This window comes from Pristis pectinata, chromosome 15, assembly GCF_009764475.1.
Source record: "Pristis pectinata isolate sPriPec2 chromosome 15, sPriPec2.1.pri, whole genome shotgun sequence".
Taxonomy (NCBI): domain Eukaryota; kingdom Metazoa; phylum Chordata; class Chondrichthyes; order Rhinopristiformes; family Pristidae; genus Pristis; species Pristis pectinata.
In genome coordinates, this window is record NC_067419.1 from 7,999,316 (window position 1) to 8,025,061 (window position 25,746).

At 44.0% G+C, this 25,746-nt stretch overlaps 1 protein-coding gene across 1 annotated transcript in view; it reads right to left on the bottom strand.

The window, feature by feature from the left end:
* LOC127578169 (A disintegrin and metalloproteinase with thrombospondin motifs 20-like) overlaps positions 1 to 25,746 on the bottom strand; it is a 487,994-nt gene that overhangs the window by 136,446 nt on the left and 325,802 nt on the right. The window contains exon 33 of the mRNA XM_052029795.1: positions 23,156 to 23,332. Coding sequence (XP_051885755.1) covers positions 23,156 to 23,332 — 177 coding nt within the window. The remainder of the gene's footprint in view (positions 1 to 23,155; positions 23,333 to 25,746) is intronic.

Sequence of the window (25,746 nt, forward strand, 5' to 3'; positions counted from 1 at the left end):
TATTGATCCTTGAGTCCCACAAAACAATTTTTTACTGAACAAAGTGATGAGTTTTACTACTATTTTAACCCTTTTCTGAAACTCTCCAGTACATAAAGAGGTAGCTGAAGAGATTGTGGTGACATCAGTAGTGATCCTTCAAGAATGGTGCCAGAGGACTGGAAAATTGCAAATGTCACTCCACTCTTTAAAAAGGGAGGGAGGCAAAAGACAGGCCGGTTAGCCTGACTTCAGTGATTGGTAAGATTTTAGAGTCCATTATCAAGGATGAGGTTTCAGGGTACTTAGAAGCTCATGATAAAATAGGCCGAAGTCAGCATGGTTTCCTGAAGGGGAGATCTTGCCTGACAAATCTGTTAGAATTCTTTGAGGAAGTAACAGGCAGGACAGACAAAGGAGAGTCAGTAGATGTTGTTTACTTGGATTTTTAGAAGGCCTTTGACAAGGTGCCACACATGAGGCTGCTAAACAAGATAGGAGCCCATGGTATTACAGGAAAGGTACTGGCATGGATAGAAGATTGGCTGACTGGCAGAAGGCAAAGAGTGGAAATAAAGGGGGCCTTTTCTGGTTGGCTGCTGGTGACTAGTGGTGTTCCGCAGGGGTCGGTGTTGGGTCCGCTACTTTTCACGTTATATGTTAATGATCTGGATGATGGAATTGATGGATTTGTGTCCAAGTTTGTGGATGATACATAGTTAGGTGGAGGGGTAGGTAGTGTTGATGAAGCAGGGAGTTGATGAAGCAGGAAGCAGTTGATGATGCAGAAGGACTTAGACAGGTTGAGAGAATGGGCAAAGAAGTGGCAGATGGAATACAGTGTACGGTCATGCACTTTGGTAGAAGGAATAAAGGCATAGACTTGAGAGTCCTATTGCAGGATTCCCAAAAGGTTAACTTGTAGGTTGAGTCAGTAGTAAGGAAGGCAAATGCATTGTTAGCATTCATTTCAAGAGGACTAGAATATAACATCAAGGATGTAGTGCTGAGGCTTTATAAGGCATTGGTCAGACCACATTTGGAGTATTGTGAGCAGTTTTGGGCCCCATATCTAAGGAAGGATGTACTGGCGTTGGAGAGGGTCCAGAGGAGGTTTACAAGAATGATCCTGGGGATGAAAGGGTTAACATATCAGGAGCGTTTGATGGCTCTGTGCCTGTACTCGCTGGAGTTTAGAAGGATGAGGGGGGATCTCATTGAATACTGAATATTGCAAGGCCTGGATAGAGTGGAGAGGATGTTTCCAGTAGTGGGAGAGTCCAGGACCAGAGGCCACAGCCTCAGAATAGAAGGGCGTCCCTTTAGAACAGAGATGAGGAAGAATTTCTTTAGCCAGAGGGTGGTGAATCAGTGGAATTCATTGCCACAGACGGCTGTGGAGGCCAAGACATTGGGTATATTTAAATGTACCTTACGAGTTGGCCTCCACAGCCATCTGTGTCAATAATGTTGATAGGTTCTTGATCAGTAAGGGTGCCAAAGGTAACAGGGAAAAGGCAGGAGAATTGGGTTGAGAGGGAAACATAAATCAGCCATGATCGAATGGTGGAGCAGACACGATGGGCCAAATGCCTAATTCTGCTCCTGTCTCATGGTCTAAACAATCAGTCCTGGACAGCGAACTGCATTTTTATCTCAACATTTACCGCTGCATTTCACCATTACTTTGCATATCCATGGAAATTCACAAATTGCGTCATAGTCTAGGAAGGTGTGTAAGTAGTTTGTAAAGGACATGTACTCCTGAACACTAAAGATATCATTGAACTGTCAGGTGAACGTTTTTGGTCTTGAGCTGTTGGCAAGGTTTTTATTTCAGATTTTCCCCAATTTGAGGTGTTCTTATCACTGCTCCCTCAGCTGCCACCACCCTGACTTGGTCAGCCTGACAGCAGAGTCCCAGCCCCCTCCACCTCCCCAATTTTTCCACCATTGAAAAACGAAGGTCAGGCATAAAACCTGGTGCTGGTAACACTAACAACTAAAACTAATTTCACTCCCCAAGTATTTACAACATAAAACACAACATTAACATTAACTTCTGTGTTCACCTTCCAGGAGATAGCAGCCTCGAACTTATCCATTTGACGAACCATTTGGCAGGACATGTCCAGTTCACCCTTCTACTAAAAAAGCTAGAATATAGAAATTCAGTGAGGTAATATTCAAGAAGGGAGGGAGACAGAAAGCAGGAAACTGGAGGCCAATTAGCTCGATGGGCTATTACGATAAATATTACAGAAGGACGCAAAAATGCAAGCCAATCAGGCAAAGGCAATATGGGTTTGTGAAAAGGTAATCATGTGTTGTGACAAATCCACATGGCTGTCACGTGACAGTAACGACACTGACCCCCGCTGACCGGAGGAGAGCATTGCTCCTCTGATCGGAAGTGATACTACTGTCAATCAAGGTGCGGCTCCACCCACCCCTCAGGTGTGAGAGTACCTTTTGCCTCTGAACTTGCCTGACCAGCGCCCTTTGTCTCTGAACCTGCCTGACCATTTGCTGTGGCAGGAACCTTTGTCTTTGACTCCCACACCATTGGTTCATTTAAATCACAACAGTGAGGCTCCACCCAGCCTCCTAGCACCATAAAAAGGGCTGCAATCCAATAGCCCTCCCTCTTTTGATGACCCCAGGAGTAGTGAGACAATGCTACAGAGATTATTGGTAAGAGTGCATCACCACATGGTCAGGGAGTGTTGCACTCAGACTCAAGGAGCGTTAAGGGCCAATGCTAGTGTGGGACGGGCATTGAAGTGTTATATCCTGAAGTTGTACATTGTTACTGTGTGCTTGTGTGTATTAGTGCGTGTGTGTGTGTGTGTGTGTGTGTGTGTGTATGTGTGTGTGTGAGAGAGAGAGTGTATTTTACCACAGTCGCACTTCCCCTCTTGTCTTCGTGGTATCTTGTGCGTGAGTGAGCGTGTGTCTGTTCCCATCCATTCTGTCCCGCGTTTGCCTTTGTGATTAAACTAGTATTGGTCTACAAAGCTCGTGTTCAGAGACCTTGATCCTTAAGACAGAAAGAACGATTTCACACAACATCACGTTGACCAACTTATTGGAGTCTATCAAAGGCATAACATATGCCGTGGATTAGGGGGCACTGGTGGATCATAAGACCATAAGACATAGGAGCAGAATTAGGCCATTCACTCCATTGAGTCTGTTCCGCCATTCAATCATGGCTGATTTATTTTCAACCCCATTCTCTGGCCTTTCCCCGTAACCCTTAACCCCCTTACCAATCAAGAACCTATCAATCTCTGCCTTAAATACACCCAATGATTTGGCCTCCACAGTTCTCTGTGGCAATGAATTCCACAGATTCACCACCCTCTGGCTGAAGAAATTCCTCCTCATCTCAGCTCTAAAGTGACGTCCCTTTATTCTGAGGCTGTGACCTCGGATCCTAGACTCTCCCACCACTGGAAACATCCTCTCCACGTCCACTCTATCCAGGCCTTTCAGTATCCGACAGGTTTCAATGAGATCCCCCCTCGTCCTTCTGAACTCCCATTGAGTAGAGGCCGAGAGACATCAAACACTCCTCAGATGTTAAGCCTTTCATTCCTGGAATCATTCTTGTGAACCTCCTCTGGACCCTCTCCAGGGCCAGCACATCCTTCCTTAGATGCATTGCCTAAAACTGCTCACAATAAGCCAAATGTGGTCTGACCAATGCCCTTTCAAACCTGAGCAGTACATCCTTGCTTTTAGATTCTAGTCCTTGGGTGGACTATACTGACATTTCCAGCTGGCATTTGACAAGGTGCTTCATCAAAGGTTATTGTGGAATATTCTAACACATGCAAGGTAATGCATTTTGGGAAGGCAAATAAGGTCAGGCCTTGTGCCCTGGTGAACAGAAGGATCTTAGGCTTCAAGTCCATAGATCTCTTAAAGTGGCAGCACAGATGGATAGGGTGTGGAAGGAGTCCTTGCTTTCATTGGCCACAGCATAGAGTGTGAGAGCTGGGACGTCACGTTACAACTCTGTAAAACACGAGTTGGACCGCACTGGGAGTATGGTGTGAGCTCTGGTCACCACACTACAGGAAGGATGTGACTGCGCTGGAGAGGGTGCGGAGGAGATTCACCAGGGTATTGCCTGGGATAAGACGATTTATATGTGGGGAGAGACTGGATAGGCTGGGCTTGTTTTCCCCAGGGCTGATCTGATAGATATATAAAATTATGAAGTGGGTAGATGAGGAAGGTGGTGAAAGTCTTTTCCTCACAGTGACTTGTCAGATAAGAGGGCATAGCATTAAGATGAAAGGCTTAGAGTCATAGAGTCACAAAGCATAGAAACAGGCCCTTCAGCCCAATGTCCATGCTGACCATCACACCCCGATCTCCAGTGATCTCATTTACCAGCCTCCTCTGACTTGGCAGTTCAAGTGCTCATCCGGATACCTGGTTCAGGAAGGGCACGTTGAGGGGCAAAGCAGGTGACAGAACATTTGGGATCAGAGAGGGGAAGATCAGAAAAGATGGTGTATTGTGTTCAGTTCTGGTTGCCTCATTATTGGAAGGATGTGGATGCTTTAGAGAGGGTGCAGAGGAGATTTACCAGGATGCTGCCTGGATTGGAGAGCATGTCTTGTGAGGATAGGTTGAGCGAGCTGGGGCTTTTCTCTTTGCAGCGAAGGAGGATAAGAGGTGACCTGATAGAGGTGCACAAGGGGCATAGATTGAGTGGACAGTCAGAGACTTTTTCCCAAGGTGAAAATGGCTAACATGAGGGGACATAAAATTATGATTGGAGGAAGATATAAGGGGGATGTCAGAGGTAAGTTTTTTACACAGAGCGTGGTGGGTGCATGGAACGCACTGCGGACAGAGGTTGTTGGGGCAGATGCATGAGGGACTCTTAGAAAGGCACATGAACGATAGAGAGATGGAGGGCTATGTGGGAGGGAAGGGTTAGAAAGACCTTAGAGCAGGATAAAATGTCGGCACAATATTGTGGGCTGATATTGTGCTGTTGCGTAGTAATACTCTGAAAACATTGGCAGGGTTTGGGATGGTGGGGAGAGAAAGGAGGAGGAAGACCCAGAAGGGCACTAGGGTTCCAACACCTGCAGATGTTTTGATTTACATTCACATAAAGATTGCTGGGAGACTGGGACTCTGTACTGCATGGTGGACCAGACAAGTAGTACAGCTTCAATTAATGGGTGCTGAGATGACTGGATGTGAAAGGATGAAATGGAGTGGTATGGTGATAGAGTGCAGTCTGAATGACATAACTGTCTACTTCTTTACATCATTTTGTACAAAATACCAGCAATTATGATTAAAAAGGATGTAGAAGTACACCTGTCAACCTCATCTCTTGCAACAATATCTTTAAGAGAAGATCTGAGGGGGAGTTTCTTTTCCACACAGGGGATGGTTGGATGAAAAACACGATGATGCTGGAAAACAAGCCCAGCCCATCCAGCCTCTCCTCAAATATTTGAATAGGCCGCCAAGGCAGAAAAAGGTGAGGAAGAAGGTTCCAGAAATTATCATTAGCTTGAGCAATATAAGGGTAGCAATTGGTTTGGCAATGTGGAAAATTCACAGTATTGAGTTCTTACAATACAACAAGCCCTGCTGGGATGGAAGGGAGTGTTAGCTCGATTGCATTTGATTTGAACATCATCTATGGTTGAATGAATGATTGCGTTCACTGCCCCAGCTTAGATGGTAAACTCAGCTTTTTTAATTGAAATCAAATAAGAGAAGCAACACTTTCAGAAGGGGAGAACATCAGAGTTACTGGAAAGACAGTACACTGTTCCTTCATTAAGTCCACAACTAAAATCTGGTTGCACCTTCACCCTTGAGCCTCACAGCTGCAGGTAGCCTTTGGCAGTGCTTCACTTGAACTCACTCCTTCCAAGCAGCTTCTCTTAACTTATCCTTCTGCTCAACAGATTGTTACATCCTCCCTCGTTTTCATCTGTCTCTAGTACCATGACAAATTAATTACTCCTGCTTCCAACATTTAAGAATGATCCTGCACACTTTCTCAGTATGTGTGGGACAACCAAATCTGAGGTACCAGAGCCTGGTGCACATCTGGGAGAAGAATAAGAAAAATGAATGTTATTTCCTGAGGCGCTTTCATGATTAAAAATTTAAATAATTCTCCATGCACCATTTTGGTTCCACTCACCATAGCGGGGAAGCAGCTTGAGTCACTTCATGATTAACCGTAAATTCACAGACCAATGCATAAAATCAGAAATCATATCCCTGTTGGCTCATCTTAACTAACCGCTGGATAATTGAGGTTTAGAGGAATCCTTACAACCAACATACTTCCAGAGCTTGAGAGGTCTGCCTATTTCAACATAAAATCACTTCATTTCAAGTGGGTTTACTAAGAGTAATATCAACTATAAAGGCTGATAAACAGGTTTATTAAAACCACGACTGCTTTAGCAACAAGGCTTGTTGCATTTATTGTTTTCTCAGCTCATGACTAAATATGGAGGCAACTATGGAATAATTTCTCTTGCTGATCCCTCGTTTTGCAAACATTTACAACCTCATCCAAGACAAATGGATGTTGTCATTTCTGCTTTCAAACTGATAATTCACCAAATAAATCTGCCGGATTTATTCTCAAGTGTATGTGACTCTGAAGAACACAATCTAGTTGCAGTAATGGAAGTAAAAGCTTGAATCACAACTTAACACATCTCACACAGCTGACAACCTACTGTGAGACATGATCTCCCACACACAAAGCCATGCTAACTATCCCAATCAACCCCTGTCTTTCGAAATGTTTGTATATCTTATCCCTCAGAATCCCCTCCAGTAACTTACGGGCCACAGATGTTAGGCTTACTGGTCTATAGTTCCCAGGATTTTCTTTGCAGCCCTTTGTAAACAAGAGGCACAACATTAGCCACCCTCCAGTCGTCCGGCACTTCATCTGTGGCTAACAAATTTGCACACATCTCAGCCGGGGCTCCTGCAATTTCTTCTCTAGCTTGCCACAGGCCCTGGAGATTTATCTACCTTCATATGCTTTAAGACATCTAGTACCTCCTCTGTTGTAATAAGGATGATCCCCAAGACATCCCCTTTAATTATTTCAAGTTTTGAAGTCCCCTTTGAACTTTCCCCCTCTCACCTTAAATGCATGCCCTCTAGTGTTAGACATTTCAACCCTGGGAAAGAGATAACGGCTGTCTACTCTATCTATGCCTCTCATAATTTTACAAACTTCTATCAGGTCTCCCCTCAGCCTCCACCACTCCAGAGAAAACAATCCAAGTTTGTCCAACCTCTTCTTATAGCACGTGCCCTATAATCCAGGTAGCATCCTGGTAAACCTCTTCTGCACCCTCTCCAAAGCTTCCACATCCTTCCTATAATTGGGTAACCAGGACTGAATGCAATACTCCAGATTCAGCCTAACCAGAGTTTTATAAAGCTGCAGCATAACTTCCTGACTCTTGAATTCAATCTCTCGACCAATAAATTGGCACGTTTGTGTAGCTGTTAGTGTAACGCTATTACAGCACCAGTGACCCAGGTTCAATTCCCGCCGCTGTCTGTAACGAGTTTGTATGTTCTCCCCGTGTGTCTGCGTGGGTTTCCTCAGGGTGCTCTGGTTTACTCCCACATTCCAAAGACGTACGGGTTAGGAAGTTGTGGGCATGCTACGTTGGCGCCGGAAGTGTGGCGACACTTGCGGGCTGCCCCCAGAACACTCTATACAAAAGAAGTATTTCACTCTGTGTTTCGATGTACCTGTGACTAATAAAGAAATCTTACCTTATCTTATCTTAATAAAGGTAAGCATGCCACATGCCTTCTTTACCACCCTGTAGACTTGTGCAGCCACTTTCAGGGAGCTTTGGAATTGGACCCAAAGATCCCTCTGTGCATCAACTCTGTTAAGGGTTCTGCCATTAACTGTGTATTTTCCCTTTACGTTTGATCTCCCAAAGTGCAACACCTCACACTTGCCTGGACTAAACTCCATCTGCCATTTCTCTGCCCATATCTGCAACTAATTTATATTTCGCTGTATCATTTGGCAACCTTCCACACTATCCACAGCACCACCAACCCTTGTAACATCTACAAACTTACTAACCCACTCATCCACATTTTCATCCAAGTGTTTTTTATATATATCGCAAACAGCAGAGGTCCCAGTACAGATCCCTGAGGAACACCACTAATCACAGACCTCCATCCAGAGTAAGTCCCCTTGACCACTACCCTCTGCCTTCTACGGTTTTGAATCCAAACTGACCAGTCACCATGGATCCCGCATCTTAATCTTCTGGATGAGCCTCCCATGAGGAACCTTGTCAAGTTGTACAAGTTGTGGAACGCATTGGTGAGACCACACGGAGTACTGTGCACAGTTTTGGTTGCCCTGTTGTAGAAAAGACATCAATAAACTGGAAAGAGTGCAGAGAGGATTTACGAAGATGCTGCCAGGACTCAAGGGCCTGACTTACAGGGAGAGGTTGGGCAGGCTAGGACTTTATTCCAAGGAACGGAGGAGATTGAGGGGTGACCTTGTGGAAGTGTTTAAAATTATGAGAGGCACAGGTAAGGTTATAGAGGTGCACAAAATCATGAAGGGCAGAGATAAGGTGAATGCACACAGTCTTTATCCTAGGGAAGGGGGACTAAAAACTAGAGGGCATAGGTTTAAGGTGAGAGGTGAAGGATTTAAAGGGACCTGAGGGGCAACTTCTTCACGCAGAGCCCGGTGGGTATATGGACCGAGCTGCCAGAGGAAGTGGTTGAGGCAGGTACAGTAACAACATTTAAAGGGCAGTTGGATGTCCATGGATAGGAGGGGTATAGAGGGATGTGGACAAAACGTGGGCAAATGGGACTGACTTGGTGGATACCATAGTCAGCATGGATGTTGGGCTGAAGGGTCTGATTCCATGCTATGACTATTATGAGAGGCCTGGATAGGGTGGACAGGAAGTGGGATAGATTAGGGTAATATGCTGAAAGGATGACTGACGTGAGAATCATCAGTCCATAGTTTCCAGGATTATCCCCATTTCCCTTTGTGAACAATGGAACAACATCAGCAACTCGCCAGTCCTCCGGGACCTTGCCTGTGGCCAGAGAGGATGCAAAGATCTTGGTGAAGGCCCCAGCAATCTCATCTCTTGCTTCTCTCAATAACCTGGGGTATAATCTCATCAGGCCCTGGGGACTTATCCCCTCAAAGTTCTTCAAGAGACCCAATACTACCTCCTTCTTCATCTCAAAATGCCCTTGCATATTAGCATGCTCCACACTGATCTCACTATCCACTATGGAAGAAATAATGATTATCCAATGCAGTTGAACAGATATAATTAGTTGGGAAAAGATCTACTTTGTCATGCACTATTCTTTACTTACATTTGCTGTTATGGCATATTTCTGCCAATGAACTTACCATCCCCAAAGATATGAGGGTTGATAGGTTAATTGACTATTGTAAATTGCCGCTAGTGTGTCGGTGAGTGGTGGACCCTGGGGGTGGGAGTTGATGAGAATGTGGGTAGAATGAGGCACAAGAGATTCTGCAGATGCTGGAATTGGAGCAATACACACAAAATGCTGGAGGGACTCAGCAGGTCAGGCAACATCCACGGAGGGAAATAAACGGTTGATGTGTCGGACCGAGACCCTTCATCAGGACTGGAAAGGAAGAGGGCAGAAGCCAGAATAAGAAGGTGGGGAGAGGGGGAGGAGCACCGCAGGCAGGGGATAGGTGAGTCCAGGTGAGAGGGGGAAGGTAGGTGGGTGAGGGAGAGGGGAGATGTAAGAAGCTGAGAGGTGATAGGTATAAGAGACAAAGGGCTGAAGAAGAAGGAATCCGGTAGGAGAGGGCAGTGGACCATGGAATAAAGGATGGGGGAGGGGAGGAGAGGAGATGGGCAGGTCACCAAGGTGGGGGAAGGGAGTCACAGGAATAAGGGAAGACAAAGGAGAATAGAAGGAGAAAGAAAAGGGATGGGGGGGCACAGAAGTGGGGAGGGGTTACCGGAAGTTAGAGAAGAAAATTGATGTTGAGGCCGTCAGGTTGGAGACATCTGGATCACCTCTCAGCTTCTTACTTCAACCCCCTCCCCCACCCTCCTACCTTCCCTCTCTCACCTGGACTCACCCATCCCCTGCCTGCCTGTGCTCCTCCCCCTCCCCAGCGTCTGCCCTCTTCCTTCTCAGTCCTGAAACATCGACTGTTTATTTCCCTCCATAGATGCTGCCCGACCCGCTGAGTTCCTCCAGCACTTTGTGTGTGTTTGCTCCAGATTTCCAGCATCTGCAGAATCTCTGGTGTCTGACCAGAGTGGGGGGTGTCCAGAGAGTAGGTTTGAGTTGGTGGAGTAGAAATAATTTCCAGTGCATGGAAGACTAGAATTATACATCTGATATAAAAGATAAAAGGGGGCATCCTCCCCAATTAAATAATTGCCCAGGATAGGGCCCAAAGCCAGTAGGGGTTTGCTTTTCTCCACGGATGCTGCCTGGCCTGCTGAGTTCCTCCAGCATCTTGTTGTTTATCTCATTCAGATAATGGGAAGAAACCTAACTCAGGTCACGTTAGCGACTCCCAACATCAGCAATAATTAGCAGCTGCCCATTGCAATGTGCAGCACGTCAAGTTCCGAACAGTGAGTTTAACTTGACCGTTCATCCATCAAGAATAACAACGCGTGTTTAGTTTCCACCACTCTCCAGCAGATCAGCATTCCAATGGGCCAAGGTGGCTGTGTAAATGGTAACACCTGGAAGAGTAACTGTCTGCAAACAATGCACAGTCGATGCAGCCTCCATCCACTTTACTGTCAAACCTACTCAGCTTCAGTTTGCATTCCAAGCTCCAGAGATAACAGGGCAGAAATTACCAGTCTATATCACATAACAAGGTAAAATATCTATGTTTTCTGGTATCTCCTGAGGCAGCAGGCTCCCACAGATGTGACAAGGCTGAGGCTGTGGTGACCAGTGGAAATCTGCAATGTGCAGAAGGCAAGAATCAGGTGATTGCTGAGGCCTTGATTATAAATGAACAAAGCTCTTATGGGGTGGATTACTTTCACTAGAAAATAATCTTATTATTTTGCCTCATTCAGCTTTCACAAGAGTCTTATCATTTCATTGTTTCTTCATATTATTCAAACCTAAATTGTGTCTTCACTCTTACTTCCAGAATAATCCTACGAAGCTGCTCAATTTCAGATCCATAAATCTTCTGATGAAGGGTCATAGTCATAGGGCAGGCACGGTAGTGTAGCGGTTAGTGTAACACTATTACAGCACCAGCGACCTGGATTCAATTCCGGCCGCTGTCTGTAAGGAGTTTGTACGTTCTCCCTGTGTCTGCGTGGGTTTCCTCCGGGTGCTCCGGTTTCCTCCCACATTCCAAAGACGTACGGGTTAGGAAGTTGTGGGCATGCTATATTGGTGCCGGAAGTGTGGCGACACTTGCGGGCTGCCCCCAGAACACTCTACGCAAAAGATGCATTTCACTGTGTGTTTCGATGTACATGTGACTAATAAAGAAATCTTATATCTTAATACAGTACAGCAACAGGCCCTTCAGCCCATCCATGCTGACTATCAAATCATCTATACTGATCCCATTTACATGCACATGACCTGCAGCCTTCTATGTCTTGATGATTCAAATGCTCATCCAGATGCTTCTCAAATGTCACAGTAGAACCTGCCTCCAGTCCCTTCTCAGGCAGAGCATTCTAGATTGTAACTACTCTCTGTGTGAAAAATTTCTTCCACAGATCCCATCCAAATCTCTTACTCTTTCATCTTAAACCTATGTCCTCTTGTCTTAGACACCTCAACCATGGGGAGTGTTTCTTACCATCTGCCCTATTTCAGCCTCTCACAATTTTGTACACATCATTTGAGTCCCCCTCAGCCTCCTCCGCTCCAAGGAAAACAAGCACATCCAGTCTCTCATAACTTCCCATCCCAAGCAGCATCCTGGCGAAGTCCTCGGCCTCCTCCACTCCCAGGAGAATTCCAGGTGCAAACTGGAGGAACAGAACCTCATTTTCCATCTTGGAACCTTGCAGCCTAATGACATGGACATTGAATTCTCCCACATTAGGTAACCCCCACCCCCCCCCACCACCACCAGGCTTCTTCTCTTCTTCCCTTTCCCAGCCTCTTATTTTCTACCTTTTTTTCCCTCTCTCTTCTTACCTTTGACCCATCCCCCAGTGGATCTGCTCTCCCCTCCTCCCCCGCACCTGCCCATCACTCTCTCTTACCTGCATCTACCTATTACCACCCTGTGCCCACCCCGCCTCCCCTCTTTTGTCCACCTGTCACTGCTCTGCTTTCCCCTCCTTTCCTATCTTGAGTCCTGAAGAAGGGTCCTGACCTGAAACGTTGACCACCTGCTTTTCTCCGCAGATGCTGCCTGGCCTGCTGAGTTCCTCCAGCATCATCGTGTTTAGCACCCTGTCGAATCTGTGCTGCACCCTCTCCAGTGTAATTACATCCTTCCTGTTGTCTGGTGATCAGGTCTGCACATAATATTCCGCCTGTGGCATAACCAATGTTTCATAAAGATGTACCAAGGACTCTCTGCTCTTATATTCAACGCTCTGGCTAATGAAGGTAACCACCCCGTATTCTCCTTCTTCACCACCTTATTTACTTGTGCTGCCACCTTCAGGAGATGTTTGGACTTGTACACTAAGGTCCCTTTGCTCCTCAATACTGCTTAGGGACCTGCCATTCATGGTGTATGTCCTACCCTTATAATGATGCCCCAAAATCCATCAGCTCCCATTTACCAAGATTACATTTCATCTGCCACTGCCAAGCCAACTCACCAGCTGAACAATATCATTCTTTAGCTGAAGATGACCTTCCTCACTACCAACACCACCACCAATTCTTGAGTCATCTACAAACTTATTCAGCATACCTCCTACATTGAGACATAAATTGTTAATGTACATAACAGTCAGAGTCCCACCACCGATCTTTGTGGTATACCGCTGCTCGTGGGCTTCCAATCAGAAAAGCAATCTCCCACCGTCAACCCGTCTCCTATCATCAAACCCATTTCAACCTGTTTCTCTTTCCATGGATGCTGCCTGACTTGCCGAGTGTTTCCAGCATTTTTATTTTAGATTTGCTCCATCTGTAGTTTCCATATGGATCCATATGGATTTTCCATATACTTGCTCAATGTTTTCATTGTGAGAAATTCAAGTAGTTTAGTCATTGAACAGAAGTGTACAGTCGGCAGTGTAACCCACATGTTCAAAACACGACTGTGTTTCTTTAATTAAAACTTCAAGAGATAATCCCTAAATTCAAATAAATTTAACTCATTGGATTATTGTCTTTAATTCTGGTCGCCTCATTATAGGAAGGATGTGGAAGCTTTAGAGAGAGTGCAGAGGAGATTTACCAGGATGCTGATTGAATTGGAGAGCATGTCTTATGAGGATAGGTTGAGTGAGCTGGGGCTTTTCTCTTTGGAGAGAAGGAGGATGAGAGGTGACTTGATAGAGGTGCACAAGATGATAAGAGGCATAGATCGAGTGGACAGTCAGAGACTTTTTCCCAGGGCGACAATGGCTAAGACAAGGGGACATAATTCTAAGGTGATTGGAGGAAGGTACAAGGGGGATGTCAGGGGTAAGTGTTTTACACAGAGAGTGGTGGGTGCGTGGAACGCACTGCCAGCAGAGGTTGTGGGGGCAGATACATTAGGGACATTTAATTAATTTAATTAATTTAATTAGGGACTCTTAGATAGACACATGAATGACAGAGAAATGAAGGGGCTATGTGGGAGGGAAGGGTTAGGTAGACCTTAGAGCAGGATAAAATGTCGGCACAACATTGTGGGCCGAAGAGCCTGTACTGTGCTGTAATGTTCTATGTTCCTATGTTCTATGTTCATTTCTGATAAGCAATACATCATTGATTATGATCCTATTTAAAATCAGAACCCCTGCAAACTACAAACTATCCTTTCTCACTTTCAAATTAATTAGCTCCATCGGATAAGGTCATAAGATCAACAGAAGTTTAAGGGAAAAGCTGAAATTTAACATCTGGTACATCTCTGAAACGTGGCACTAATAGCAGGAGAAGAGCATGTTTGCTAATCATTCTGAATGAGTTTAACTTGAAAAATTACCATTAAATGCCTGACTTTAAAATGACATTTAACTTAGAACTGATGTAACATTTTTCAGGTATCGTACATAATGGTTTTATAAAATATGTGTCTGCATTCACATAAACTACATAATCGGAGTCTGGGGGAGAACCATACCATATTGAGAAATACATTTACTCTGGCACTAATTGTCTGCACTGCCTTTGGCACACAGACTTTCTTGGCTGGGAAACAACTGTCGACCAGGTTTCAGCTGCTGAAACATATGCTGGGGTCAAGCTGAAAGAATTTTCTTCGGGCCTTTACTGTTGTTCCCTGCCTATACTCCTGCAAGTGCCATCATTAGGTTAAGATGTTAAATTGATGATGTAAAATATCTGGTGGCTCTATGCAAAAGACAGTATGTGAGTTCTCCCTCTTGTCCTGGCCAATATTTATTTGTCAATCATGTTAGTGTAGAGGGCTGGACAGTAGTGTGGCAGTTAGCGCAAGGGAAGTAAACAGAACGCTGTGCTGACAGATATTCTACATTTCCCTGATGCACACTTGCTTAATGCGGGTCATTTAATTGGGCACTTAAACTCCTTTTAGCCTCCCTGAGAGAGAAAAAAATTACTCACTTCACATTGGAATGGAGCTAAGTAAATTCAATCCCATGCATGGTATGGTGGTGGAGAGGTGTCAGGGGGAGATAGTGTGGTCAACCAAGTCACAGGCTACAGAAGGATATCAGGATAATGATGCCTTTTGTCACAGTCACACTTCAGAGCTCATGTTTTAAGATCCTCTAATTAGATCATCTCTGATTGGGGCGGGCACGGTAGTGTAGCGGTTTGCATAAAGTTATTACAGCGCCAGCGACCCAGGTTCAATTCCGGCCGCTGTCTATAAGGAATTTGTATGTTCTCCCCGTGTCTGTGTGGGTTTCCTCTGGGTGCTCCGGTTTCCTCCCACATTCCAAAAGACGTACGGGTTAGGAAGTTGTGGGCATGCTACGTTTGCACCGGAAGCGTGGTGACACTTGCGGGCTGCCCCCCAGAACACTCTACGCAAAAGATGTATTTCACTGTATGTTTTGATGTACATGTGACTAATAAAGATATCTTAAAGTGGCATTGGTGTGGGGTCCCATAAGTTGGCTGCTCTAATTCCTACATTACAACAGTACCTACACTTCATATGTATTTAGCTGGCTGTAAAATGAATGAAGACATCTTCATATCATGAAAGACATGATATAAATGTAACTCTCCTCCAGATGTGAAGTGCTGCACTTTGGGAGACCAAATGTAAATGGACCCTTAACAGTGTTGATGAGCAGAGGGATCTTGGGGTCCAAGTCCATACAGTAGCTCCCTGAAAGTGTCTGCACAGGTTCATAGAGTGGTAAAGACGGTGTATTAGTTGAGGCAGTGAGTTCAAGAGTTGGGAAGTTACGTTGCAGCTTTATAAAACTCTGGTTGGGCCGCATCTGGACTATTGCATTCAATTCTGGTCGCCCCATTATAGGAAAGATGTGGAGACTTTGGAGAGGGTGCAGAAGAGGTTTACCAGGATACTGCCTGGACTAGAGGGCATATGCTATAAGGGGAGGCTGGACAAACATGGGTTGTTGTCTCTGGAGCGGCAGAAACTGAGGGAGACCTGATAGAAGTTTATAAGATTATGAGAGGCATAGATAGAGTAGACAGCCAGTATTTTTTCCCAGAGTTGAAATGTCTAATATGAGACGGCATGTATTTAGGGTGAAATGGGATAAATTCAGAGGAGATGTGTGGGGCAAGTTTTTTTTTACACACAGAGAGTGGTGGGTGCCTGGAATGTGCTGCCAGGGGTGGTGGTGGAGGCAGATACGATGGAGGTGTTTGTCGGCAGCAGCGATTAGTTTAGTTATGCATTTAATTACTAGTTTAATTATTTTGGCACAACACTGTGGGCCGAAGGGCTTGTTCCTGTGCTGTACTGTTCTATGTTCTACATCCTCTTTATTATCGTCAAGATGAAGACTTTCCCACATGAACTTTTGTAACAGAATTTAGGGGGTGAACGCACTGCCTGACACAGAACTGAGTTAGATAAATGGGGCTAACAAAAAATTCCTGACACAGCCACAATTTGCTTTCGGGTGATGCTGTTCATGAAGAAGGATGTCCAAGACAATTCATAGTGGAGTCACCAGTTATGGTGCCAATCTAAAGGACAGGCCACTGGAAGGAGTGAATGGAAGCTTGGTCACGGCAGTGAGTTTCAGGGGGGAATAGAAATGGGAGGGAGTGACAAAATCCATGAAGGGAATCCCAGTGTATTGGGCCTTACTGGAGGAAGTCTCCAATGACGATGAAAAGTAAAGGAGTAGGAATGTTAAGAAACCAACCCATCGTGGGGGAGGGGGGTGGTTCTAGCCGATTTTGACTGGTGAGAACATCTGGGAGCATTGTGTGGCCAGAGCCCAAGCTGCTTCTGACTGGTCAGTGTTTTTCTTCACCGACTTTGACCAAGGTGCCCTGCGCAGACAGGTACCTAACATAAGGTGATGTTGACATCGGCCCCCCGATGGAGTTTTAACTGGGCATCAGGGAGCCCACATTAGGTCAACTGTGACAAATGAGCAGTTGCCAGAATCAATGGCTGACCCCAAAATGTTATGTAACACTGAAGGTTGGGGGGTGGGGGGGTGGGGGGGGTGGGGGGAGGAGTCTCCTGGTCCTGGGCTTGCTCCTGATCCTGGTCAAGATGGCTGTTCACAGATCCAGGTGGCAGCGGGCAGTCGAGGGTCCTGTCCTGGTCGATTACCTGCCCCTCTTCCGGGGTTACCTCCATGCCCCATGTGTCCCTGGAGAAGGAGCGCATGGTATCCACTGGTACAACAGGGGATTTCTGGGACTGGTGGGTGCCACAGGTGCTCATTCTGGATACTGTGTTGTAATTTGGAACTGGAAATAGTGTGTATCATGAAGTACTGTAATGTCGTATTAATGTGATTCTGTAATCACTGAATAAACCATCTTTGGAAAAAGGGAAAAAAAGAGATGTTGGCAAAGAGATTTACAGCTTCATTAATATTCCACTGGTAATTCTTTTTTGATTTAAAACAGCCTTCTTATATGAACTGAAAACTATTGAATGCTTCAGGCTATGTTACGATCAGGGTTCAGAACAATATCCTTGGCAGATGTTATTGGATGTACTCAAGCTATGTCTCTAGCTCCCAGCCATATTCAAGAAAGTTTCAGAGTGCACTTTCTTCTATGTGACAAGATAACAAAGAAACTTTCCCAAGATAATGCATCACAATAAATGATCCAACTGAAGACAACATTACAAATATATTACTGGGTACTCTCCTCAATAACAAGGTTCAATGTGCTTGGCTCTCAGACCTCCAAGCAGATGCAGAAGAAGATGGCAGAAGCAATGTCATACAACATCTCTATTTTCCCAAGGGATTAACAAGCATGTTGCAGAGTGCTGTCCATAAACCTCTTCACCTAATCTCCTGTGCCATACCAAGAACATAGAACAGTATAGCACTGAACAGGCCCTTCGGCCCACAATGTTGTGCCGACATAGCTAATCCCTCCAACCTACAGAATGCCCATATCCCTCCATTTTCCTCTCATTCATGTGCCCATCCAAGCCCCTCTTAAAAGCCCCCAATGAGTTTGCCTCCACCACCCTATCAGGCAACGCATTCCAGGCATCCACCACTCTCTCAGTAAAAAAACTTACCCCTCATGTCTTTTCTGAACCTATCCCCTCTCACCTTAAATGCATGCCCTCTGGTATTGGATAGCTCAATAATGGGAAAAAGACATTGCTTGTCCACACTATCTATGCCCCTCATAATTTTATCCACTTCCAACAGATCACCCCTCAGCCTCCGCCGCTCCAGAGAAAAGACCCCAAGTTTGTCCAGCCTCTCCTGAAAGCACATGCCCTCTAATCCAGGTAGCATCCTGGTAAACCTCCTCTGCACCCTCTCTAAAGCCTCAACATCCTTCCTATAGTGAGGTGACCAAGCTCTCATCCAAGCTCTAGTCCTTTGCTGCTGTCACATTCCAACAGGAGACACGAACATTGCTCATAGATGTCAATAACTAATAGTCACAAGTGGCTTTGCAGGTAATTATCCCAGTCATGGATACAGGCAGACTGCCCATCTATATGCAGATTACAGACCTTTGATTCTGCTGGAGGAGGCTACTTATCCAAGTATTGGAGAGTGCGTATGTGGGCATGTGTACGCATGTGTGCATTGAGGTAGGTAATGCAGAAGGCAACACCTCCCTGCTCCTAGAACTTCCTTACTTTGTTGCTCACTTTCACACCATATGGAAAAACTTATGAAAGTCATTTACTATACTCCTTCCCCTACCCCCATTCAAGATGAGTACACAATGGAAAAACTGCAATCCCAGTACAAATCCTATTAAATTGTGCTCAATATAGTGGGTTAAATAGTGGTGCCTTAATGAGGTTGACACAGGAAATTACCCCAAGCACTTTAAATCTCTCAGGAAGAAGAGTGTACAGCACTGCAGAATCAAACCTACAGGATAAAAGTATATAAATTATTTCCAAACAATTTCTAATTATCATATATCTTATCTTTCTGATTGTTCTGAATGTAATTATGTAGCTGAAGATTGGTTTTACCTTTTAAAACAAGACTTCCTTGATATTTTTAAGATTAATATGGAGCACAGACCACAAAGTGTAGAAGCTTACTTTATGGGCCCAGTTTCTCCTCTATCTCTTCAAAGAAATCTCTCACAACAGCTCCATTCTTGTACTTTTACTGTTTCCTTTGACTAGAACCACACCATTCTCAAGTCACACAAGAGGGAACATCGGTAAACTATCAAAAGTCAGGTTTCGCAATGCGTAGCAGTGGTTCATGGACCATGTATAGTGCAGATGACAATTACAGCCATGAAGATTTTTGTAATTAATCATTGCTTTCCTGGCGCTATTATAAATTATGTTACGTACACCTCATGAGTCTGAGGTGTGTTTTACAACACAGAGTTCCTTTCTGTTTAGTCTTTAGTTCGTTTGGCCTGATTAACATATCTCCTCTATTCATCAAATACTGATTGCTGTGGTGAACCCATGATGTTCATTGGATGGAATCCACCACTTTGTTCACAGTAGCCAGTGACCAGATTCAAAGTCGAAACAGCTAATTTATTTTACATTTTGGCCGTGCATAAGTTCAAACTTGCTGACGAGATTTCTTTTTGCTTATCGATCCTAGTTTCGGATTATAATTGCTATATCAGTGAGAATGAACATGCACTTCCAAGCAGATTCTCAACGCTTCTCAGCCTAGTACCATCACTGAGTTTAAGCCAAGTTGTATGAGTGATTGTACCACCCAGTGTACTTTGGTGGAGCAGCCTGGTTTGATTCAAGGAACTGAGCAGCACAGCTTCACACTGCACTTGTGTATGGGTTCATATTAACAAGTTGATATTGGCTTCCTGCACATTCAGGGACTTCATTCAGGGACTTGCATGTGACATTCACTGTACATCCAGTCAGGCACTGAGGAACATATTTCATGCAAAGTCCGCAGCTACCAGTGAGACCCAATGATTGCAAAATTCAACATACTTTATATAAATAGTACACAGAGTGGAAACCTTAAGCTAAGGTGGTGAAATCAGAGACTAATGATACAAATTTCTTACAGCTACTTGTTGAGTAACAGTCCACAGTCTTCAACAAACTTAAGATGCTTGCACCATAATAAAAACACCGGGTAGATTCTACAATATTGTGCTCTTTAATATTTTACAATTTGAAGTTAAGTTTTTGAACAAAGTTACTACTTTCCATTTATCACTTAAAATAAATACCACAAAGAATGCAAAAAATAAATACATTTTAAACAAAGGATTGTAAGCACTGATGATGCAGATGCAACCCATTCATCACGTTAATTCAGAGGGAAAATGCTGGGGACTTGCTCAGAATAAGCAAAATGAATCACTTATCACAATGTGCAACAGAAAATGACAAGTGTATTAAATAATAGAACGGCCCAACAAAAAAAAATCTGATGAACACAAGAATGATAACAAATAGAAAGAAAGCAGATTGCAATGTTTGACCAGAGACACAGATTAAAAAAAAAGAAAATGAATTTGCAAAACACACTTGTTGCTACAACAGAAAGCATTATTTGAAAACTATTATGAATCAGGAAAGTGTGTTGGCTGGTCACTCAAACATTATACCTGATGGACAACGTGCCTTCTTCAAATTCGTTCTACATTGACTCAATGGAATAAGGCCTTGAAGGATACTGAACTGCAGAAAAGCACGTCCAGTCACACTACCGTTATTTTTTTGGGTTAGGATAGGAGGAGGTGAAGAGACCTTCACATCACTTGCATCACAAACAAACCAAAAATAAGAGTCATAGTAATGCAGCCTACATCATCATGCATGAACATTAGCAACTAAGAACCATTCACAACCATTTAATGATAATTGCAGCTTTTTCTTCAAGAAAAAAGTGTTATCATCTTACAGTACTTTGAGCCGATTTTTTTCTTCTCTCAATGAATATGAACACAATTCAAATTTTGGATAGTTATGCAACAAGCTCCTACAACAGCAGCAGCTGACCAAAGGTCTGCATGTGAAGTATATTGTGTCCATCTAATGCACAATGACTGCCAACTTGCACTAATATTTCCACAACTTTTAGAAGACTTCCAAGCTCCAACTCAAGACTGCTTCTCTTCCTTTATTTATGCACTTTAAAGGCCTCTCTATTGGCTAATGGTAATAGGCTTAGTTTTTGCACTGAACCACAGCACCTCCTGCCCTTCCTACGCAAAGATTGGTCAGTCAGTTTCAATTAAAACTTCAATAGTTTGGTCAAGAACAAAAAAAACTCATTGTTGAAGTAAATAAAAAAGTTCATACTCAGGCCTGGTGGAGAATCTTCAACCTGAAACATTAACACTATCTCTCTCTGTCTCTGTCTGTCTGTCTGTCTGTCTCTCTCCACAGGTCTGCCTGACCTGTTGGGCATTTCCAGCATTTTCTGGTTTTATTTCATATTTATCAGCTTTCAAGAAAAAGTAACCTGGGCTGCCGGCAACGGTGGTGGAGGCGGATACGATAGGGTATTGGATGGGTACATGGAGCTGAGGAAAACAGAGGGCTATGGGTAAGCCTGGTAATTTCTAGGGTAGGAGCATGTTCGGCACAGCTCTGTGGGCCGAAGGGCCTGAATTGTGCTGTAGGTTTTCTATGTTCTATGTACTGCCGCACATATAATGGGACAGCAACTAAGTGCTACAAGGAGTGAAAGTTTAATTCCAGTGGACATGTCTTGAAGAGCACTGTGATTGGCTCTGCCCGGATTGAATGTTGGATAACCTAATGACCATAAAAGAATATGAAAGGATGCTGTGAAAGGTGACAGTCATACTCAGAATGAGGAATGGTTAGGTAAAACCTGAACTCTTACAATATCTTTGATTTAAACATATATTTCAATTAATTATTGAAACAAAGTCAGGTATAAATAGAGTAAGGCTGAAGCATGTTTTAATGCAATTTATTTGACAATATTTAAAGAGGTAATGCCACACTCACCAAGGTTAAATGTTGAAGTGCCAGTGAGAGAGTTGCTAGCCATAGCTGACAGATTTTACTAATGTACCAACATAAACCAAATAAATGATCGCAGCATAGACAACTGCTTACCAAGAAGCACAGAGGGATGGTTAGGGATTTTCACGATGCTTGAACAAGTGAGAGTCTGAGAGTCACATCATTCAGAAATGACTGGAGGTATTTTGCTTTCTACCCTGTTCGAACTGGAGCAGCATGTTAAGAGGTAATAAACTGTTAAAAGACTGGAAAACCTATAACCACGGTTAAACTCACAGTCAGCACTGAACTGATTCTCTTCAATTAAATGTAGTATGAAGCAACCTACTCAAAAGACAAATTCCACAAACTGTGGTTTCACAATGTTCTGCAAGTAGTTTTATGATCTATTGTCTTTATTTTGTCAGAATGTTGTATCTCTGCCTCTGATTCTACTGGAGCACCACCAACTGTGACTGGAGATTACCAACAAGGAACAGGACCAAAGAGTGAAGTCCACCTCCGATATGTGAACCTCCAGCTTAAAGAAGCACTTATAAACCATCTACTTATTTTTCATGTTTAAAGTAATACAGCTATGTTATTTTAAAATAAAATTCAGACATCCATACACTAACTGCAATTGTAACATATTACATTAGATTGCAAAATAAGAATGGGGTTTTTCACCTCTAATCCATGACCTTCCCATTGTGCACTTTTTTGTCTGTATGTAGCCAGACTCTGAAGTCTGGCTGTGGAGAGTTAAGCACCAATCAGTAAAATCACATTAAAGCGAGTTTCCTCATTGCATTCATGATTAAAACCAACATTAAAGATACATTCTGTACAAAATTACTCTTTCTATTATACAAATTATCCAGTTTTCAATTACTGATGTTTTGATGCATTGCTATAAAAAAAACTCCCTATAGACAAATTTACAAATTATTCACGGTGAAACCAAGTGAAACCAATGGAAGACAAGTTGTACATTGCCATTAATTTTTTTTCCAGTATGAATTGTTTCCATTAAATATCTAAAAGCAGCCAGCTATTTAGTTCTGCAATTAGGCTTACATTGCACTGAAAAAGCTAAATTCAGAGGCTTTAAGTTACTGGGTTTTAACTGGCTCTTGTATATCATAAAGCACCATCTTAGTTCGTGACCTTTACATGGGCCAGCTACATGGAATGTATCCCTGATAACTGTTTGCATTCCAACGTGTCCCTTATCTTCATAAAACATTGTTTGCATGGTTATTGTTAATGTTACATTCAAGAACAAAAATAATTACATCTCCCTGAAATTAAGCACAAATGATTCTGAGTAGGTACATACAAATACTAGACAAATAGAGAAAGAGTATACTATCGTACCGAATTCCATGGTCCGCGATGCCATGAGACACTGCCAGAGCAAGGCTGCATGTTGCACTGTTCCCTGTCTGGAGGCTTTTCCAAGATATCACAGTTTTGGTCGCTCAGTTGTTGGCCTTGTGGCAGCTGGCAGATAACCAGTCTTGTCCTTGTTCCACCATCACACGGCTGTGTACACTGTGCAAGGATCGGAAACCACAATGAGAACTGGGGTCACAAAGGACATTCAGAGACTTTTTCCCAGGGCGACAATGGCTAACACGAGCGGACATAATTTTAAGGTGATTGGAGGAAGGTATAAGGGGATGTCAGAGGTAAGTTTTTTACACAGAGAGCGGTGGGTGCGTGGAACGCACTGCCGGCAGAGGTTGTGGGGGCAGAAAAATGAGAAACATTTAAGAGACTCTTAGACACATGAATGATAGAAAAATAGGGGGCTATGTGAGAGGGAAGGGTTAGATACATCTTAGAACAGGATAAAATGTCGGTACAACATTGTGGGCCAAAGGACCTGTACTGTGCTGGAGTGTTCTATGTTCTATTATCTTGGTTCGGCTTCTACATGAGACTTCATCTCAGTCGTACAAACTCTCTCCAGGTGGCTAAAACCAACAGGTTAGTAATGCTGGTCTCTAATACATTTCAATCAGCCATGTGGAGGAACAGAGGGATCTTGGGGTCCACGTCCGTAGATTTCCGCGCAGGTCGATAGGGTTGTTAAGAAGCCGTATGGTGTGTTGGCCTTCATCAGTTGGGGTACTGAGTTCAAGAGCCGCAAGGTAATGTTGCAGCTCTATAGAACTCTGGTTAAGCCACATTTGGAGTATTGTGTTCAGTTTCTGGTTGCCTCATTATAGGAAGGATGTGGAAACTTTAGAGAGGGTGCAGAGGAGATTTACCAGGATGCTGCCTGGATTGGAGAGCATGTCTTATGAGGAGAGGTTGAGTGAGCTTGGACTTTTCTCTTTGGAGAGAAGGAGAATGACAGGTGACTTGATAGAGGTGTACAAGATGTTAAGAGGCATACATTGAGTGGACAGTCAGAGACTTTTTCCCAGGGCGACAATGGCTAACATGAGGGGGCGTAACTTTAAGGCGATTGGAGGAAGTCACAAGGGGGATGTCAGAGCTAATTTTTTTTACACAGAGAGTGGTGCATGCGTGGAACACACTGCCGGAAGAGGTTGTGGGGGCAGATACATTAGGGACATTTGAGAGACTCTTAGATAGCCACATGAATGATAGAGAAATGTGGGGCTATGTGGGAGGGAAGGGTTAGATAGATCTTAGAGCAGGACAAAATGTCGGCACAACATTATGGGCTGAAGGGCCTGTACTGTGCTGTAGTGTTCTATGTTTTTTGTTCTATCAGCCAAGTACCGGAAAAGTTTCTGGTATTTACTGGCTATCTGCTTGTTGAATTTTATTGAGGCATGGCCAGCTGTATAATTCACCTGCTTTTAAACAGGATATTACAATTATCAAAAGAACAAAATGCTGAAAGACCATCATCAAATTTGACAATTGTTTCAGGCACAACACAAGCCCCCACCACAGCAGTTTGTGCTTGGGGAACAAAATGCTTCACCTACATAGGACCATGTAAACCCTATCTCGAAGTAGGTGTGTGAACTGATGACCAGAATCTCATCAGAGGGAGGCTTGTAGGGGCAGCTTATGGAGAAAGGCAGGGTGCAAGGAGATGAGGGATGCATTTTCACAGCATAATTGGCAACACTACAGTGGTGACAAATTATTTGCCTTCATAACACAGCAGGTATCGCATGGAACAAGTGCAGCGCACTGGTGCTGTCTGTGTGGAGTTTGCAAGTTCTCTCTGTGACCACGTAGCTTTCCCACCACATCCCAAAGACCCTGTAAGCAGGTTAAGTGGCTGCAGTGAAATGCCTCCTGGCGTATTTGGGTAGTAGTAGAATTAGAATTATAAAGTCATAGAGCAATACAGCACGGATATAGGCCCTTCAGCCCAACCAGTCTATGCCGACCACGGTGCCCATCCAGCTACTCCCAACTTCCTGCATTCAGCCCACATCCCTCTAAGCCCCGCCCCTCCATGTACCTATCCAAGTGCTTCTTAAATGATGCCATTGTACCTGCCTCAACCACTTCCTCTGGCAGCTCGTTCCATTTCCGCACCACCCTCTGCATGAAAAAGTTGCCCCTCAGGTCCCTTTTAAATCTTTCCCCTCTCACACTCAACCCATTCCCCCTAGTTTTGGGCTCCCCTACCCTGGGGAAAAGACTGTTACCGTCCACCTTGTCTATGCCTCTCATAATTTTAAACATTTCCATAATGTAGCCCCTCATTCTCCTACACTCCAAGGAATAAAGACCTCACCTGGCCAACCTCTCCCTGTAACTCAGGCCCTCTAGTCCTGGCAACATCCTCATAAATCTTTTCTGCACTCTCTCCAGTTTAACCATGTCTCTCCTATAACAGGGTGACCAAAACTGTGCACAGTACTCCAAGTGCGGTCCAATGTCCCAACTCCTATACTCAGTGCCCTGAGTGATAAAGGCCAATGTGCTAAACACCTTTTTCACCACCCTGTTTACCTGTGACACCGCTT